The sequence below is a fragment of the Pleurodeles waltl genome, chromosome 2_2 (genome assembly GCF_031143425.1).
Source record: "Pleurodeles waltl isolate 20211129_DDA chromosome 2_2, aPleWal1.hap1.20221129, whole genome shotgun sequence".
NCBI classification, from domain to species: Eukaryota; Metazoa; Chordata; class Amphibia; order Caudata; family Salamandridae; genus Pleurodeles; species Pleurodeles waltl.
This window is the reverse complement of record NC_090439.1, coordinates 1,187,824,936-1,187,845,650: the sequence shown is the minus strand read 5'-3', so window position 1 is coordinate 1,187,845,650 and position 20,715 is coordinate 1,187,824,936. Positions and strand designations below refer to the sequence as shown.

Here is a 20,715-nt window from a genome sequence, read left to right as displayed (position 1 = left end):
ATTACTCTTTTATGAGCACTGCTCTTCTGTCTTTCTGGGATTGTTACTTCAGGAAGGCTGATGATTGCCAGGAGTAGTCTCTTCACACTTTAGTGTGCCCTTGGTTTGCATTATTCTGCTTGGACCCAGCATCACCACTACCTGTGAGAGATCCACCATCTCTGTCTGCGGTGAAGCTAAGGTATGTGAAGGGGAACAATACCAAAACTGATTCACAACATTAGACCCTGAATCAACATACATTGTATGAAGGCCGGATGCAAACCTTTGCACCTCATTCTGGTTGCAAGATCTTCTTAACCGAGAAAGGGAGTTCCCTGCAGATTTCTCAAAGAGCGGTTGTGGTGAAGTCCTGGTGTCTGCTTGGCAGCCAGTCTCCCAGACGTGAGGACACATCACCTGAAGTCAGCAGTCTCTTCTGCACGAGCTGAGGGTCTGCCTAACCCCTACACGCCTGTTAGCTAAGAGAGGGAGAGTGCCTTGCAGGAAGAGAGGCTGTCGAGATGGAGAGGCTGAGACAACTCACTGGGGACTGCTTTTCCTATTATGATTTCTTTCCTGTGGTGAAAGTCCTGACTTTTTGTAGAGGAATCCCACATGCAGCGTACTTTAATGCTGTGATATCAGACTGTCAGCTGCCTCTACACAATGGCAGATAATCAGAGCTTCCAATACTGCAGGAGCATCACGTTGGAGCTGTTCTTGCAGAGACAGCACAATAGGAGTGGTGCTCACTGCAGTGACATCACACCAGGACCTTTCTTTATATCACTAATAGACACGCTTGTGCTGTCCCTGATCTGGGGTCACCATAATGGTAGCTGCTTTATTATAATAACATCACCCTTGCGGCTGGCTTAGAGCAGTGACACCTCTCTTGCAGCTGTCTGAAAGCAGTGACACCTCTCTTGCAGCTGTCTGAATGCAGTGACACCTCGCCTGCAGCTGTCTGAATACAGTGACACCTCTCTTGCAGCTGTCTGAATGCAGTGACACCTCTCTTGCAGCTGTCTGAATGCAGTGACACCTCTCTTGCAGCTGTCTTAAAGCAGTGACACCTCTCTTGCGGCTGTCTTAATGCAGTGACAACTCTCTTGCGGCTGTCTGAATGCAGTGACACCTCTCTTGCAGCTGTCTTAAAGCAGTGACACCTCTCTTGCAGCTGTCTGAATGCAGTGACACCTCTCTTGCAGCTGTCTAAAAGCAGTGACACCTCTCTTGCAGCTGTCTTAAAGCAGTGACACCTCTCTTGCAGCTGTCTTAATGCAGTGACACCTCTCTTGCAGCTGTCTTAAAGCAGTGACACCTCTCTTGCAGCTGTCTGAATGCAGTGACATCTCACTTGCGGCTGTCTGAATGCAGTGACACCTCTCTTGCAGCTGTCTTAAAGCAGTGACACCTCTCTTGCGGCTGTCTTAATGCAGTGACACCTCTCTTGCGGCTGTCTTAAAGCAGTGACACCTCTCTTGCGGCTGTCTGGATGCAGTGACACCTCTCTTGCAGCTGTCTTAAAGCAGTGACACCTCTCTTGCAGCTGTCTGGATGCAGTGACACTTCTCTTGCAGCTGTCTGAATGCAGTGACACCTCGCTTGCAGCTGTCTTAAAGCAGTGACACCTCTCTTGCAGCTGTCTGAATGCAGTGACACCTCGCTTGCAGCTGTCTTAAAGCAGTGACACCTCTCTTGCAGCTGTCTGAATGCAGTGACACCTCTCTTGCAGCTGTCTGAATGCAGTGACACCTCTCTTGCAGCTGTCTTAAAGCAGTGACACCCCTCTTGCCGCTGTCTGAATGCAGTGACACCTCTCTTGCAGCTGTCTGAATGCAGTGACACCTCTCTTGCAGCTGTCTTAATGCAATGACACCTCTCTTGCAGCTGTCTTAAGGCAGTGACACCCCTCTTGCAGCTGTCTGAATGCAGTGACACCTCTCTTGCAGCTGTCTGGATGCAGTGACAACTCTCTTGCAGCTGTCTGAATGCAGTGACACCTCTCTTGCAGCTGTCTTAATGCAGTGACACCTCTCTTGCAGCTGTCTGAATGCAGTGACACCTCTCTTGCAGCTGTCGTAATGCAGTGACACCTCTCTTGCAGCTGTCTGGATGCAGTGACACCTCTCTTGCAGCTGTCTTAAAGCAGTGACACCTCTCTTGCAGCTGTCTGGATGCAGTGACACCTCTCTTGCAGCTGTCTTAAAGCAGTGACACCTCACTTGCAGCTGTCTTAAAGCAGTGACACCTCTCTTGCAGCTGTCTGAATGCAGTGACACCTCTCTTGCAGCTGTCTTAATGCAGTGACACCTCTCTTGCAGTTGTCTTAAAGCAGTGACACCTTTCTTGCAGCTGTCTGAATGCAGTGACACCTCTCTTGCAGCTGTCTTAAAGCAGTGACACCTCTCTTGCAGCTGTCTTAAAGCAGTGACACCTCTCTTGCAGCTGTCTGAATGCAGTGACACCTCTCTTTCAGCTGTCTGAATGCAGTGACACCTCTCTTGCAGCTGTCTTAATGCAGTGACACCTCTCTTGCAGTTGTCTTAAAGCAGTGACACCTCTCTTGCAGCTGTCTGAATGCAGTGACACCTCTCTTGCAGCTGTCTTAATGCAGTGACACCTCTCTTGCAGCTGTCTTAAAGCAGTGACACCTCTCTTGCAGCTGTCTGAATGCAGTGACACCTCTCTTACAGCTGTCTGAATGCAGTGACACCTCTCTTGCAGCTGTCTTAAAGCAGTGACACCTCTCTTGCAGCTGTCTTAAAGCAGCGACACCTCTCTTGCAGCTGTCTGAATGCAGTGACACCTCTCTTGCGGCTGTCTGGATGCAGTGACACCTCTCTTGCAGCTGTCTTAAAGCAGTGACACCTCTCTTGCAGCTGTCTGAATACAGTGACACCTCTCTTGCAGCTTTCTTAAAGCAGTGACACCTCTCTTGCAGCTGTCTGGATGCAGTGACACCTCTCTTGCAGCTGTCGTAAAGCAGTAACACCTCTCTTGCAGCTGTCTGAATACAGTGACACCTCTCTTGCAGCTTTCTTAAAGCAGTGACACCTCTCTTGCAGCTGTCTGGATGCAGTGACACCTCTCTTGCAGCTGTCTTAATGCAGTGACACCTCTCTTGCAGCTGTCTTAAAGCAGTGACACCTCTCTTGCAGCTGTCTGAATGCAGTGACACCTCTCTTGAAGCTGTCTTAAAGCAGTGACACCTCTCTTGCAGCTGTCTGAATGTAGTGACACCTCTCTTGCAGCTGTCTGAATGCAGTGACACCCCTCTTGCAGCTGTCTGGATGCAGTGACACCTCTCTTGCAGCTGTCGTAAAGCAGTAACACCTCTCTTGCAGCTGTCTGAATGCAGTGACACCTCGCTTGCAGCTGTCTTAAAGCAGTGACACCTCTCTTGCAGCTGTCTGGATGCAGTGACACCTCTCTTGCAGCTGTCTTAAAGCAGTGACACCTCTCTTGCAGCTGTCTGGATGCAGTGACACCTGTCTTGCAGCTGTCTTAAAGCAGTGACACCTCTCTTGCAGCTGTCTGAATGCAGTGACACCTCTCTTGCAGCTGTCTGGATGCAGTGACACCTCTCTTGCAGCTGTCTTAATGCAGTGACACCTCTCTTGCAGCTGTCTTAAAGCAGTGACACCTCTCTTGCAGCTGTCTGAATGCAGTGACACCTCTCTTGAAGCTGTCTTAAAGCAGTGACACCTCTCTTGCAGCTGTCTGAATGTAGTGACACCTCTCTTGCAGCTGTCTGAATGCAGTGACACCCCTCTTGCAGCTGTCTGGATGCAGTGACACCTCTCTTGCAGCTGTCGTAAAGCAGTAACACCTCTCTTGCAGCTGTCTGAATGCAGTGACACCTCGCTTGCAGCTGTCTTAAAGCAGTGACACCTCTCTTGCAGCTGTCTGAATGCAGTGACACCTCGCTTGCAGCTGTCTGAATGCAGTGACACCTCTCTTGAAGCTGTCTTAAAGCAGTGACACCTCTCTTTCAGCTGTCTGAATGCAGTGACACCTCTCTTGCAGCTGTCTGAATGCAGTGACACCTCTCTTGCAGCTGTCTGAATGCAGTGACACCTCTCTTGCAGCTGTCTTTATGCAGTGACACCTCTCTTACAGCTGTGTCAATGTAGTAACATCAATCCTACAGCTGTTTTGATGTAGTGGGATCACGCTTGCAGCTGTCTCAGTGTAGTGACATCACTCCTGCAGCTGTGTCTCTGTTCTGACAATGTGCTTGCAACTGTCTCAGTATAGTGACATCACGCTTGCAGCTGTCTCTATGTACTGACACTGTGCTTGCAGCTGTCTCAGTGTAGTGACAATGTGCTTGCAGCTGTCTCAGTGTAGTGACATCACTCTTGCAGCTAGTGACATGAATCTTGCAACTTTGTCAATATAGGGACATCACTCCAGCAGCTGTCTCAATGTGGGGACATCATACTTGCAGCTGTCTCAATGTATTGAAATAACGCTTGTATCTGACACAACTTAATGCCATCGCTCTTGCAGCTGTCCCAATATAGTGACATCGCTCGTGCAGCTGTCTCACTGTAGTGACAACACCCTATAAGCTTTCTCAATGTAGTCAGATCAGTCTGGCAGATGTCTCAGTGTAGTGAAATCACTCTTACAGCTGTCTGAATGTAGTGAGATTGTGGTTGCATCTCTCTCATTGTAGTGACATCGCCCTTGCAGCTGTCTCAATGTAGTGACATTGCCCTTGCAGCTGTCTCATTGTAGTGACATCGCCCTTGCAGCTGTCTCATTGTAGTGACATCGCCCTTGCAGCTGTCTCATTGTAGTGATATTGCCCTTGCAGCTGTCTCATTGTAGTGACATCGCCCTTGCAGTTGTCTCATTGTAGTGATATTGCCCTTGCAGCTGTCTCATTGTAGTGACATTGCTCTTGCAGCTGTCTCATTGTAGTGATATTGCCCTTGCAGTTGTCTCATTGTAGTGATATTGCCCTTGCAGCTGTCTCATTGTAGTGACATCGCCCTTGCAGCTGTCTCATTGTAGTGACATCGCCCTTGCAGTTGTCTCATTGTAGTGACATTGCCCTTGCAGTTGTCTCATTGTAGTGACATTGCCCTTGCAGTTGTCTCATTGTAGTGACATCACCCTTGCATTTGTCTCATTGTAGTGATATTGCCCTTGCAGCTGTCTCATTGTAGTGACATTGCTCTTGCAGCTGTCTCATTGTAGTGACATTGCTCTTGCAGTTGTCTCATTGTAGTGTTATTGCTCTTGCAGCTGTCTCATTGTAGTGACATTGCCCTTGCAGCTGTCTCATTGTAGTGACATTGCTCTTGCAGCTGTCTCATTGTAGTGACATCGCCCTTGCAGTTGTCTCATTGTAGTGATATTGCCCTTGCAGCTGTCTCATTGTAGTGACATTGCTCTTGCAGCTGTCTCATTGTAGTGACATTGCTCTTGCAGTTGTCTCATTGTAGTGTTATTGCTCTTGCAGCTGTCTCATTGTAGTGACATTGCTCTTGCAGTTGTCTCATTGTAGTGACATTGCCCTTGCAGCTGTCTCATTGCAGTGATATTGCTCTTGCAGTTGTCTCATTGTAGTGACATTGCTCTTGCAGCTGTCTCATTGTAGTGACATTGCTCTTGCAGTTGTCTCATTGTAGTGACATTGCCCTTGCAGTTGTCTCATTGTAGTGATATTGCCCTTGCAGCTGTCTCATTGTAGTGACATTGCCCTTGCAGCTGTCTCATTGTAGTGACATTGCTCTTGCAGTTGTCTCATTGTAGTGACATTGCTCTTGCAGCTGTCTCATTGTAGTGACATCGCCCTTGCAGCTGTCTCATTGTAGTGACATCGCCCTTGCAGTTGTCTCATTGTAGTGACATTGCTCTTGCAGTTGTCTCATTGTAGTGACATTGCTCTTGCAGCTGTCTCATTGTAGTGACATTGCCCTTGCAGCTGTCTCATTGTAGTGACATCGCCCTTGCAGTTGCCTCATTGTAGTGACATTGCTCTTGCAGTTGTCTCATTGTAGTGACATCGCCCTTGCAGCTGTCTCATTGTAGTGACATTGCCCTTGCAGTTGTCTCATTGTAGTGATATTCCTCTTGCAGCTGTCTCATTGTAGTGACATTGCCCTTGCAGCTGTCTCATTGTAGTGACATTGCCCTTGCAGTTGTCTCATTGTAGTGATATTGCTCTTGCAGTTGTCTCATTGTAGTGACATCGCCCTTGCAGTTGTCTCATTGTAGTGACATCGCCCTTGCAGCTGTCTCAATGTAGTGACATCGCCCTTGCAGCTGTCTCATTGTAGTGACATTGCCCTTGCAGCTGTCTCATTGTAGTGATATTCCTCTTGCAGCTGTCTCATTGTAGTGACATCGCCCTTGCAGCTGTCTCATTGTAGTGACATTGCCCTTGCAGCTGTCTCATTGTAGTGATATTCCTCTTGCAGTTGTCTCATTGTAGTGACATTGCTCTTGCAGCTGTCTCATTGTAGTGACATCGCCCTTGCAGCTGTCTCATTGTAGTGACATTGCCCTTGCAGTTGTCTCATTGTAGTGATGTCGCTCTTGCAGTTGTCTCATTGTAGTGACATCGCCCTTGCAGTTGTCTCATTGTAGTGATGTCGCTCTTGCAGTTGTCTCATTGTAGTGACATTGCCCTTGCAGCTGTCTCATTGTAGTGATATTGCCCTTGCAGCTGTCTCATTGTAGTGACATTGCTCTTGCAGCTGTCTCATTGTAGTGACATTGCTCTTGCAGCTGTCTCATTGTAGTGACATTGCCCTTGCAGTTGTCTCATTGTAGTGACATTGCTCTTGCAGCTGTCTCATTGTAGTGACATTGCTCTTGCAGTTGTCTCATTGTAGTGACATCGCCCTTGCAGCTGTCTCATTGTAGTGACATTGCCCTTGCAGTTGTCTCAATGTAGTGATATTCCTCTTGCAGCTGTCTCATTGTAGTGACATCGCCCTTGCAGTTGTCTCATTGTAGTGACATTGCCCTTGCAGTTGTCTCATTGTAGTGATATTCCTCTTGCAGTTGTCTCATTGTAGTGATATTGCTCTTGCAGCTGTCTCATTGTAGTGACATTGCCCTTGCAGTTGTCTCATTGTAGTGATATTGCTCTTGCAGCTGTCTCATTGTAGTGACATTGCTCTTGCAGTTGTCTCATTGTAGTGACATCGCCCTTGCAGCTGTCTCATTGTAGTGACATCGCCCTTGCAGCTGTCTCATTGTAGTGACATTGCCCTTGCAGTTGTCTCAATGTAGTGATATTCCTCTTGCAGCTGTCTCATTGTAGTGACATTGCCCTTGCAGCTGTCTCAATGTAGTGATATTGCCCTTGCAGTTGTCTCATTGTAGTGACATTGCTCTTGCAGTTGTCTCATTGTAGTGATATTCCTCTTGCAGTTGTCTCATTGTAGTGATATTGCTCTTGCAGCTGTCTCATTGTAGTGACATCGCTCTTGCAGTTGACTCATTGTAGTGATATTCCTCTTGCAGCTGTCTCATTGTAGTGACATTGCTCTTGCAGTTGTCTCAATGTAGTGATATTCCTCTTGCAGCTGTCTCATTGTAGTGACATTGCCCTTGCAGTTGTCTCATTGTAGTGATATTGCTCTTGCAGTTGTCTCATTGTAGTGACATTGCTCTTGCAGCTGCCTCATTGTAGTGACATTGCCCTTGCAGTTGTCTCATTGTAGTGACATTGCCCTTGCAGTTGTCTCATTGTAGTGACATCACCCTTGCAGCTGTCTCATTGTAGTGACATCGCTCTTGCAGCTGTCTCATTGTAGTGATATTGCTCTTGCAGCTGTCTCATTGTAGTGACATTGCTCTTGCAGTTGTCTCATTGTAGTGACATTGCCCTTGCAGTTGTCTCATTGTAGTGACATCGCCCTTGCAGTTGTCTCATTGTAGTGATATTGCCCTTGCAGTTGTCTCATTGTAGTGACATCGCCCTTGCAGCTGTCTCATTGTAGTGATATTGCTCTTGCAGCTGTCTCATTGTAGTGATATTCCTCTTGCAGCTGTCTCATTGTAGTGACATTGCCCTTGCAGCTGTCTCATTGTAGTGATATTGCCCTTGCAGCTGTCTCATTGTAGTGACATTGCTCTTGCAGTTGCCTCATTGTAGTGACATTGCTCTTGCAGTTGTCTCATTGTAGTGACATTGCCCTTGCAGCTGTCTCATTGTAGTGACATCGCCCTTGCAGTTGTCTCATTGTAGTGATATTGCCCTTGCAGCTGTCTCATTGTAGTGACATTGCCCTTGCAGCTGTCTCATTGTAGTGACATTGCCCTTGCAGTTGTCTCATTGTAGTGACATTCCTCTTGCAGCTGTCTCATTGTAGTGACATTGCCCTTGCAGCTGTCTCATTGTAGTGACATTGCCCTTGCAGCTGTCTCATTGTATTGACATTGCTCTTGCAGCTGTCTCATTGTAGTGACATTGCTCTTGCAGTTGTCTCATTGTAGTGATATTGCTCTTGCAGTTGTCTCATTGTAGTGACATTGCCCTTGCAGCTGTCTCATTGTAGTGACATTGCCCTTGCAGTTGCCTCATTGTAGTGACATTGCCCTTGCAGCTGTCTCATTGTAGTGACATTGCCCTTGCAGCTGTCTCATTGTAGTGACATCACCCTTGCAGCTGTCTCATTGTAGTGATATTGCTCTTGCAGCTGTCTCATTGTAGTGACATTGCTCTTGCAGTTGTCTCATTGTAGTGACATTGCTCTTGCAGTTGTCTCATTGTAGTGATATTGCTCTTGCAGTTGTCTCATTGTAGTGACATTGCCCTTGCAGCTGTCTCATTGTAGTGACATCGCCCTTGCAGTTGTCTCATTGTAGTGACATTGCTCTTGCAGCTGTCTCATTGTAGTGACATTGCCCTTGCAGCTGTCTCATTGTAGTGATATTGCTCTTGCAGCTGTCTCATTGTAGTGACATTGCTCTTGCAGTTGTCTCATTGTAGTGACATTGCTCTTGCAGTTGTCTCATTGTAGTGACATTGCTCTTGCAGTTGTCTCATTGTAGTGACATCGCCCTTGCAGCTGTCTCATTGTAGTGATATTGCTCTTGCAGCTGTCTCATTGTAGTGACATTGCCCTTGCAGTTGCCTCATTGTAGTGATATTGCTCTTGCAGCTGTCTCATTGTAGTGACATTGCTCTTGCAGTTGTCTCATTGTAGTGACATCGCCCTTGCAGCTGTCTCATTGTAGTGATATTGCTCTTGCAGTTGTCTCATTGTAGTGACATCGCCCTTGCAGCTGTCTCATTGTAGTGATATTGCTCTTGCAGCTGTCTCATTGTAGTGACATTGCTCTTGCAGTTGTCTCATTGTAGTGACATTGCCCTTGCAGCTGTCTCATTGTAGTGACATTGCCCTTGCAGCTGTCTCATTGTAGTGACATTGCCCTTGCAGTTGTCTCATTGTAGTGACATTGCTCTTGCAGCTGTCTCATTGTAGTGACATTGCTCTTGCAGCTGTCTCATTGTAGTGACATTGCTCTTGCAGCTGTCTCATTGTAGTGACATTGCCCTTGCAGTTGTCTCATTGTAGTGACATTGCTCTTGCAGCTGTCTCATTGTAGTGACATTGCTCTTGCAGTTGTCTCATTGTAGTGACATTGCCCTTGCAGTTGTCTCATTGTAGTGACATTGCTCTTGCAGTTGTCTCATTGTAGTGACATTGCTCTTGCAGTTGTCTCATTGTAGTGATATTTCCCTTGCAGCTGTCTCATTGTAGTGACATTGCCCTTGCAGTTGTCTCATTGTAGTGACATTGCCCTTGCAGTTGTCTCATTGTAGTGACATCACCCTTGCAGTTGTCTCATTGTAGTGACATTGCCCTTGCAGCTGTCTCATTGTAGTGATATTGCTCTTGCAGCTGTCTCATTGTAGTGATATTGCTCTTGCAGTTGTCTCATTGTAGTGACATCGCCCTTGCAGCTGTCTCATTGTAGTGACATTGCCCTTGCAGTTGTCTCATTGTAGTGACATTGCCCTTGCAGCTGTCTCATTGTAGTGACATCGCCCTTGCAGCTGTCTCATTGTAGTGATATTGCTCTTGCAGCTGTCTCATTGTAGTGATATTGCTCTTGCAGTTGTCTCATTGTAGTGACATCGCCCTTGCAGTTGTCTCATTGTAGTGACATTGCTCTTGCAGTTGTCTCATTGTAGTGACATTGCCCTTGCAGCTGTCTCATTGTAGTGACATCACCCTTGCAGTTGTCTCATTGTAGTGACATCACCCTTGCAGTTGTCTCATTGTAGTGACATCGCCCTTGCAGTTGTCTCATTGTAGTGACATCACCCTTGCAGCTGTCTCATTGTAGTGACATCGCCCTTGCAGCTGTCTCATTGTAGTGATGTCGCCCTTGCAGTTGTCTCATTGTAGTGACATTGCCCTTGCAGTTGTCTCATTGTAGTGATATTGCTCTTGCAGCTGTCTCATTGTAGTGACATCGCCCTTGCAGTTGTCTCATTGTAGTGACATTGCCCTTGCAGTTGTCTCATTGTAGTGACATTGCCCTTGCAGTTGTCTCATTGTAGTGACATTGCCCTTGCAGCTGTCTCATTGTAGTGACATCGCCCTTGCAGCTGTCTCATTGTAGTGACATTGCCCTTGCAGTTGTCTCATTGTAGTGACATCACCCTTGCAGTTGTCTCATTGTAGTGACATTGCTCTTGCAGTTGTCTCATTGTAGTGACATCGCCCTTGCAGCTGTCTCATTGTAGTGACATTGCCCTTGCAGCTGTCTCATTGTAGTGATGTTGCTCTTGCAGTTGTCTCATTGTAGTGACATTGCCCTTTCAGTTGTCTCATTGTAGTTACATCGCCCTTGCAGTTGTCTCATTGTAGTGACATTGCTCTTGCAGCTGTCTCATTGTAGTGACATTGCCCTTGCAGCTGTCTCATTGTAGTGACATCGCCCTTGCAGTTGTCTCATTGTAGTGACATTGCCCTTGCAGTTGTCTCATTGTAGTGACATTGCCCTTGCAGCTGTCTCATTGTAGTGACATCGCCCTTGCAGTTGTCTCATTGTAGTGACATTGCTCTTGCAGCTGTCTCATTGTAGTGACATTGCCCTTGCAGCTGTCTCATTGTAGTGACATTGCCCTTGCAGTTGTCTCAATGTAGTGATATTCCTCTTGCAGTTGTCTCATTGTAGTGACATTGCTCTTGCAGCTGTCTCATTGTAGTGACATCGCCCTTGCAGCTGTCTCATTGTAGTGACATTGCCCTTGCAGCTGTCTCATTGTAGTGACATCGCCCTTGCAGCTGTCTCATTGTAGTGACATCGCCCTTGCAGCTGTCTCATTGTAGTGATATTGCTCTTGCAGCTGTCTCAATTTAGTGACATCACCCTTGCAGCTGTCTCAATATAATATAGTGACATCACTCTTGCACATGCCTGAATGTATTAACATTGCACTTGAAGCACTGTAAGGAGATCACTCTTGGAACTGTCTCAAGATAGTGGCATCACTTTTGCAGCTGTCACAATGTAGTGACATTGAACTTGCAGCTGTTTCAATGTAGTGACATCAATCTTGGAGTTGTCTCATTTTAGTGTTATCATTCTTGCAGCCGTCTTATTGTAGCATCATCACTCTTGCAGCCATCTCAATGCCGTAACATCCCTTTTGCAACTGTCTCAATGTAGTGACGGTGCTTGCAGCTGTCTGGATGTAGTGACCTCGTGTTTGCAACTGTCTCAATGTAGTGACATCGTGCTTGCAGCTGTCTCAATGTAGTGACATCACCCTTGCAGGTGTCCCAATGTAGTGATATTGCGCTTGCAGATGTCTTAATGTAGTGACATTAGTGTTGCAACTGTCTCTTTGTAGTGAAATCACTTTTGAAGCTGTCTCAGTGTTGTGACATAAGTCTTGCAAATGTCTCAGTGTAGCGGCATCATTCCTGCAGCTGTCTCAATATATTGACCCCACTCTTGCAGCTGTCTCAGTGTAGTGACCCCACTCTTGCAGCTGTCTCAGTGTAGTGACATCACTCTCTGAGCTGTCTCAGTGTAGTGATATCACTCTCTGAACTGTCTCAGTTTAGTGACACCACTCTTGCAGCTGTCTCAGTGTAGTGATATCACTCTCTGAACTGTCTCAGTGTAGGGACCCCAGTCTTGCAGCTGTCTCAGTGTAGTGACATCACTCTCTGAACTGTCTCAGCTTAGGAACCCCCGTCTTGCAGCTGTCTCAGTGTAGTGACATCACTCTCTGAACTGTCTCAGTGTAGTGACATCACTCCCTGAACTGTCTCGGTGTAGTGACATCACTCTCTGAACTGTCTCAGCTTAGGGACCCCACTTTTGCAGCTGTCTCAATGTAGTGATATCACTCTCTGAACTGTCTCAGCTTAGGGAGCCCAGTCTTGCAGCTGTCTCAGCGTAGTGATATCACTCTCTGAACGTTCTCAGTGTAGTGACATCACTCGCTGAACTGTCTCAGTGTAGTGACATCACTCTCTGAACTGTCTCAGTGTAGTGACCCCACTCTTGCAGCTGTCTCAGTGTAGTGATATCACTCTCTGAACTGTCTCAGTGTAGTGACCCCACTCTTGCAGCTGCCTCGATGCAGAGAGATCACTCTTGCTGATGTGCACCATCATCTGCATTGTGATCTTTTCTTCATTTACTCCCAGGTGATCTCACCCCACCTCCTCTCACCCTCCACCCAGCGACAGCTCATCAGAGGATTAAAGTCTTAATTAAAACTCCAGAGGTATTAATGTCTCCTAGAAACATGCGCTGCCCCTCCCGCGCAGGCCTTTCAGAGAAAGACGCACTGACACTCTCGGAAGAAGCCCTGAGGGCAAAGTGCAAACGTCTTGTGTGACTGCGTAATGGAGGGCTGCAGGGGTACCACCGTGTGACAGTGCTCCGGTACTATCACTGCATGCAGTGCCCCTCTCTCTCCAGCCTGTCTCTGAGAGAGGTACTGGCACTCTTCAAACATACACAGTACTCACTCCTTGTATGACTGAGCCCTGGATGGCTGCAGGGGTACCACCGTGAGACAGTGCTCCAGTACTATCACTGCATGCACTGCCCCTCAGTCTCCAGCCTGTCTCTGAGAGAGGTACTGGCACTCTAAGAAGATACACAGAACTGACTACTTGTATGACTGAGCCCCCGGAGGGCTGCAGTGGTACCACCGTGTGACAGTGCTCCGGTACTATCACTGCATGCACTGCCCTTCAGTCTCCAGCCTCTACTTGAGAGAGGTACTGGCACTGTTAAAACATACACAGTACTGACTCCTTGTATGACTGAGCCCCCGGAGGGCTGCAGGGGTACCACCGTGAGACAGTGCTCCGGTACTATCACTGCATGCACTGCCCCTCAGTCCCCGGCCTCTCTGAGAGAGGTACTGGCACTCTTAAAACATACACTGTACTGACTCCTTGTATGACTGAGCCCTGGATGGCTGCAGGGGTTCCACCGGGAGACAGTGCTCCCGTACTATCACTGCATGCACTGCCCCTCAGTCCCCGGCCTCTCTGAGAGAGGTACTGGCACTCTTAAAACATACACAGTACTGACTCCTTGTATGACTGAGCCCTGGATGGCTGCAGTGGTACCACCGTGAGACAGTGCTCCGGTACTATCACTGCATGCAGTGCCCCCTTTTCTCCAGCCTGTCTCTGAGAGAGGTACTGACACTCTTCAAACATACACAGTACTGACTCCTTGTATGACTGAGCCCCCGGAGGGCTGCAGGGGTACCACCGTGAGACAGTGCTCCGGTACTATCACTGCATGCACTGCCCCTCAGTCTCCGGCCTCTGTCTGAGAGAGGTACTGACACTCTTAAAACATACACAGTACTGACTCCTTGTATGACTGAGCCCTGGGAGGGCTGCAGGGGTTCCACCGGGAGACAGTGCTCCCGTACTATCACTGCATGCACTGCCCCTCTCTCTCCAGCCTGTCTCTGAGAGAGGTACTGGCACTCTTAGAAGATACCCAGTACAGACTCCTTGTATGACTGAGGCCTAGGAGGGCTGCAGTGGTACCCCTGTTAGACAGTGCTCCGGTACTATTACTCCATGCACTGACCCTCAGTCCCCGGCCTCTCTGTGAGAGGTACTGGCACTCTTAAAACATACACAGTACTGACTCCTTGTATGACTGAGCCCTGGATGGCTGCAGTGGCTCCACCGTGAGACAGTGCTCCGGTACTATCACTGCATGCACTGCCCCTCAGTCTCCGGCCTCTGTCTGAGAGAGGTACTGACACTCTTAAAACGTACACAGTACTGACTCCTTGTATGACTGAGCCCTGGGAGGGCTGCATGGGTTCCACCGGGAGACAGTGCTCCAGTACTATCACTCCATGCACTGCCCCTCAGTCTCCAGCTTCTCTCTGAGAGAGGTACTGACACTCTTAAAACATACAAAGTACTGACTCCTTGTATGACTGAGCCCTGGGAGGGCTGCAGGGGTACCACTGTGAGACAGTGCTCCGGTACTATCACTCCATGCTCTGCCCCTCAGCCTCCGGCCTCTCTGAGAGAGGTACTGGCACTCTTAAAACATACACTGTACTGACTCCTTGTCTGACTGAGCTCTGGGAGGGATAAAGTGGTACCATCGTGAGACAGTGACTTGGAACTACCACTGAATGCACTGACCATCTCTGCCTAGCCTCTCTCTGAGAAGGTACTGGCACTTCTAGAAGATGTAGAGCACAGACTCCTCGTATGACTAACTCTGGGAGGGCTGCAGTGGTACCACCGTGAGACAGTGCTGCGGTACTATCACTGCATGCACTGCCCCTCAGTCTCCAGCCTGTCTCTGAGAGAGGTACTGGCACTCTTAAAACATACCCAGTACTGACTCCTTGTATGACTGACCCCTGGGGGGGGCTGCAGTGGCTCCACCGTGAGACAGTGCTCCGGTACTATCAATCAATCAATCATTAGCATTTATAAAGCGCGCTACTCACCCGTGCGGGTCTCAAGGCGCTAGGGACAAACGGGGTGGTTATCGCTGCTCGAACAGCCAGGTCTTTAGGAGTCTCCGGAAAGTGGAGTGGTCCTGGGTGGTCCTGAGGCTGGTGGGGAGGGAGTTCCAGGTCTTGGCTGCCAGGAAGGAGAAAGATCTCCCACCCGCCGTGGTGCGATGGATGCGAGGGACGGCAGCGAGTGCGAGGCCAGAGGAGCGGAGGGGGCGGGTGGGGACGTAGAAGTTGAGGCGTCTGTTGAGGTATTCGGTCCCTTGTCGTGGAGGGCTTTGTGTGCGTGGGTGAGAAGTCGGAAGGTGATCCTTTTGCTGACTGGGAGCCAATGCAGGTGTCTCAGGTGTGCGGAGATGTGGCTGCTGCGGGGTACGTCGAGGATGAGGCAGGCCGAGGCGTTTTGAATGTGTTGTAGGCGATTTTGGAGTTTGGCTGTGGTCCCGGCGTAGAGGGTGTTGCCGTAGTCCAGGCGGCTCGTGACGAGGGCGTGGGTCACGGTTTTTCTGGTGTCGGCGGGGATCCAGCGGAAGATCTTGCAAAGCATGCGGAGGGTGAGGAAGCAGGCGGAGGACACGGCGTTGACTTTTTTGGTCATGGTGAGAAGAGGGTCCAAGATGAAGCCGAGGTTGCGGGCGTGGTCTGTGGGGGTCGGTGCGGTGCCGAGGGCCGTGGGCCACCAGGAGTCGTCCCAGGCGGACGGGGTATTGCCGAGGATGAGGACTTCTGTTTTTTCAGAGTTCAGCTTTAGGCGGCTAAGCCTCATCCAATCTGTGACGTCCTTCATGCCCTCTTGTAGGTTGGTCTTGGCTCTGGCGGGGTCCTTGGTGAGGGAGAGTATGAGTTGGGTGTCATCGGCATAGGAGGTGATGATGATGTCGTGCTTGCGTACACTACCCCTCAGTCTCCGGCATCTGTCTGAGAGAGGTACTGACACTCTTAAAACATACACAGTACTGACTCCTTGTATGACTGAGCCCTGGGAGGGCTGCAGGGGTTCCACCGGGAGACAGTGCTCCGGTACTATCACTACATGCACTGCCCCTCTCTCTCCAGCCTGTCTCTGAGAGAGGTACTGGCACTCTTAAAACATACACAGTACTGACTCCTTGTATGACTGAGCCCTGGTAGAGCTGCAGTGGTACCACTGTGAGACAGTGCTCCAGTACTATCACTGCATGCACTGCCCCTCAGTCTCCGGCCTCTGTCTGAGAGAGGTTCTGACACTCTTAAAACGTACACAGTACTGACTCCTTGTATGACTGAGCCCTGGGAGGGCTGCAGTGGTGCCACCAGGAGACAGTACTCCGGTACTATCACTCCATGCTCTGCCCCTCAGCCTCCGGCCTCTCTGAGAGAGGTACTGGCACTCTTAAAACATACACTGTACTGACTCCTTGTCTGACTGATCCCTGGGAGGGATAAAGTGGTACCACCGTGAGACAGTGACTTGGTACTACCACTGAATGCACTGACCCTCTCTGCCAAGCCTCTCTCTGAGAAGGTACTGGCACTTCTAGAAGATGTAGAGCACAGACTCCTTGTATGACTAACCCAGGGAGGGCTGCAGTCGTACCACCGTGAGACAGTGCTGCGGTACTATCACTGCATGCACTGCCCCTCAGTCTCCAGCCTGTCTCTGAGAGAGGTACTGGCACTCTTAAAACATACCCAGTACTGACTCCTTGTATGAGTGAGCCCTGGGGGGGCTGCAGTAGCTCCACCGTGAGACAGTGCTCCAGTACTATCACTCCATGCACTGCCCCTCAGTCTCCAGCCTCTCTCTGAGAGAGGTACTGGCACTCTTAAAACCAACACAGTACAGACTCCTTCTATGACTGAGCCCTGGATGGCTGCAGTGGTACCACCGCTAGACAGTGCTCCGGTACTATTACTCCATGCACTGCCCCTCAGTCTCCAGCCTCTCTCTGAGAGAGGTACTGGCACTCTTAAAACCAACACAGTACAGACTCCTTGTATGACTGAGCCCTGGATGGCTGCAGTGGTACCACCGCTAGACAGTGCTCCGGTACTATTACTCCATGCACTGCCCCTCAGTCTCCAGCCTCTCTCTGAGAGAGGTACTGGCACTCTTAAAACCAACACAGTACAGACTCCTTGTATGACTGAGCCCTGGATGGCTGCAGTGGTACCACCGCTAGACAGTGCTCCGGTACTATCACTGCATGCACTGCCCCTCAGTCTCCAGCCTGTCTCTGAGAGAGGTACTAGCACTCTTAGAAGATACCCAGTACTGACTCCTTGTATGACTGAGCCGGGGGGGGGGTGCTGCACTGGTTCCACCGTGAGACAGTGCTCCGGTACTATCACTCCATGCACTGCCCCTCAGTCTCTGGTCTCTGTCTGAGAGAGGTACTGACACTCTTAAAACATACCCAGTACTGACTCCTTGTATGACTGAGCCCTGGGAGGGCTGCAGTGGTTCCACTGTGAGACAGTGCTCCGGTACTATCACTGCATGCGCTGCCCCTCAGTCTCTGGCCTCTGTCTGAGAGAGGTACTGACACTCTTAAAACATACACAGTACTGACTCCTTGTATGACTGAGCCCTGGGAGGGCTGCAGTGGTACCACCGTGAGACAGTGCTCCGGTACTATCACTGCATGCACTGCCCCTCAGTCCCCGGCCTCTCTGAGAGAGGTACTGGCACTCTTAAAACATACACAGTACTGACTCCTTGTATGACTGAGCCCTGGGAGGGCTGCAGTGGTTCCACCGGGAGACAGTGCTCCGGTACTATCACTGCATGCGCTGCTCCTCAGTCTCCAGCCTGTCTCTGAGAGAGGTACTGACACTCTTAAAACGTACCCAGTACTGACTCCTTGTATGACTGAGCCCTGGGAGGGCTGCAGTGGTTCCACTGTGAGACAGTGCTCCGGTACTATCACTGCATGCACTGCCCCTCAGCCTCCGGCCTCTCTGAGAGAGGTACTGGCACTCTTAAAACATACCCAGTACTGACTCCTTGTATGACTGAGCCCTGAGAGGGCTGCAGTGGTTCCACTGTGAGACAGTGCTCCGGTACTATCACTCCATGCACTGCCCCTCAGCCTCCGGCCTCTCTGAGAGAGGTACTGACACTCTTAAAACATACCCAGTACTGACTCCTTGTATGACTGAGCCCTGAGAGGGCTGCAGTGGTTCCACTGTGAGACAGTGCTCCGGTACTATCACTGCATGCACTGCCCCTCAGTCTCCAGCCTCTGTCTGACAGAGGTACTGACACTCTTAAAACATACCCAGTACTGACTCCTTGTATGACTGAGCCCTGGGAGGGCTGCAGGGGTTCCACCGTGAGACAGTGCTCCGGTACTATCACTGCATGCGCTGCTCTGGCCGGGTCAGTGCGGGGTCAGAGGAGACACAGGGGCTCTTATCTCTCTAAGTCACTTATTTTAAAAGTGATATTCGGGTACCATCTGTCCATGTCCCCCTTTCACCCGACTGCCTTCTGCCTCATCCGACCAAAACTCTGCGGGGAATACAATTAGACATCACTGGCCCGCACCCTCCAGGCAAGAATTTGTAAAAAACGGGTCACATTTTCAAATACAGGTACAGAGAACTTGACTTTTTGAACTCCCTGAAATACCATTCGTTCTACAATATTTTAACATTAAACTATTTAAAATAATTAGCAGATTCACTGTTTCCATTCATCACATTTAAAAAAATATTCCTAGCATGCTCTTCGAATGTTAAGGTTCTAAGGGAGCATTACTGGTTCTTTGGAAGTTGTTTTTGTGAGTCACTTGATATGTAGTGTGACAGCAAAAATGCGTCATTTGTAACCAGGAGACCTGTGTATAGGTAACAGCTTGTCCCTCTGTTAAAATGTATGTTCTTGGGCAAATGTCTCACATCGTTTTCAGTCAGTTCCCTTGTTGCATGCAAGGTGGGAGTGCCTGGAAATCACACTGTTTGCAATATCAGCCAGTGACAGACTTCCAGAGGGGGCCAGGAGTGGAACAAACCAGTGACCGACTTACATAGGGGGGCCAGAACCGGTAACAACCACTGACAGACATACCGAAGAGTGCCAGAACTGGTACCAACCAGTGACAGACTTACAGAGGGGGCCAGGACCGGTAACAACCACTGACAGACTTACAGAGGGGACCAGAACTGGAACAAACCAGAGACAGACTTACATAGGGGGGCCAGAACCGGTAACAACCACTGACAGACTTACATAGGGGGGCCAGAACCGGTAACAACCACTGACAGACTTACAGAGGGGACCAGAACTGGAACAAACCAGAGACAGACTTACTGAGGGGGGCCAGAACCAGTAAAAACCACTGACAGACTTACATAGGGGGGCCAGAACCGGTAACAACCACTGACAGACTTACATAGGGGGGCCAGAACCGGTAACAACCACTGACAGACCTACCGAAGAGTGCCAGAACTGGTACCAACCAGTGACAGACTTACAGAGGGGGCCAGAACCGGTAACAACCACTGACAGACTTACAGAGGGGACCAGAACTGGTACGAACCAGTGACAGACTTACAGAGGGGGCCAGGACCAGTAACAACCACTGACAGACTTACAGGGGGGACCAGAACCGGTACAAACCAGTGACAGACTTACAGAGGGGGTCAGGACTGGTATCAACCAGTGACAGACTTCCAGAGGGGGCCAGGACTGGAACAAACCAGTGACCGACTTACAGAGGGGGCCAGAACCGGTAACAACCACTGACAGACTTACAGAGGGGACCAGAACTGGAACAAACCAGTGACAGACTTACAGAGGGGGCCAGGACCGGTAACAACCACTGACAGACTTACAGGGGGGACCAGAACCGGTACAAACCAGTGACAGACTTACATAGGAGGCCAGAACCGGTACACACCAGGGACAGACTTACCGAGTCCGACCAGGAGAGCCGCAGCCAGGACTGGCGCGAGGTAGGTCATCATGCCTCCACCGTGTAGAGTCTCCCAGATGAAGGATGCGCAGAGAAGCTGGGTTGTAGTGCGATATCTCGGGCTGATGTCTGTGTCTAAGGGATTGATATATGTGTCTGATGCCAGGGCGTGTGTTTGATGTATAATTTATGTGTGGAAACCTGATGTCTGGGTCTGCTGTGTAACTCTAATGTTTATGTGTAATTTCTGGATCTTACATCCGTGCCTGTTTTTGATGTCTGACTGTAATGCCGGTGTCTGACTTCGATGGGTGGGCCTGTTTCTTATGTCTGATTGTGATGTTGTGCCTGACTGATGTGTGTGTGTGTCTGAGATGTCTGTGAGTTCTATCTGGGCCTCCTCGATGGTACGGATCTTGACGTGTGCGATGTGTCTGTGCTTGATGGTGCAGTGTGCTAGGTTGTCTGCTCTGGGATTGAGAGTTTGAGGCATTTATACTCCTACAAGGTGGTAACAATCGGGAAGGTACAGAACTTGGACTAGATAAACCGGTTTTCCAGTTCCCACAAAATAACACTGAAAAGCAAAAGATTCTGCGAAAGGGCTTAAATGAAAGCCATAAAAAGATTTTAAGCTCCACATTATTTGCTAGAACAGGTTTCAGCTTTAATTGTATTAGAGATGAACGACCAATCGGGATGGAGGGATTGATGAGGTAGCAATCATCCGTTCACACCTCTGTGTGAGCACTGGGGAGAACAAAGGCATGACACTCTAACTATCTAAATACGTTTCTGTGTTTGTGTGTTTCATATTCCACTCCATGGTGATTGCTGTAAGGAACATGGGGTGATGTTAGTGGCGCA

At 49.4% G+C, this 20,715-nt stretch overlaps 1 protein-coding gene across 3 annotated transcripts in view; it reads right to left on the bottom strand.

Annotated features, from left to right (window-relative positions):
- LOC138283061 (uncharacterized) overlaps window positions 1-20,308 on the bottom strand; it is a 339,327-nt gene extending 319,019 nt beyond the window's left edge. For all 3 annotated transcript variants that reach the window (XM_069221204.1, XM_069221203.1, XM_069221205.1), the window contains exon 1: window positions 19,849-20,308. In XM_069221204.1, the coding sequence (XP_069077305.1) occupies window positions 19,849-19,900 (52 nt within the window). In that variant the 5' untranslated portion in view covers window positions 19,901-20,308. The remainder of the gene's footprint in view (window positions 1-19,848) is intronic.
- Between the last annotated feature and the right edge of the window lie 407 nt (window positions 20,309-20,715).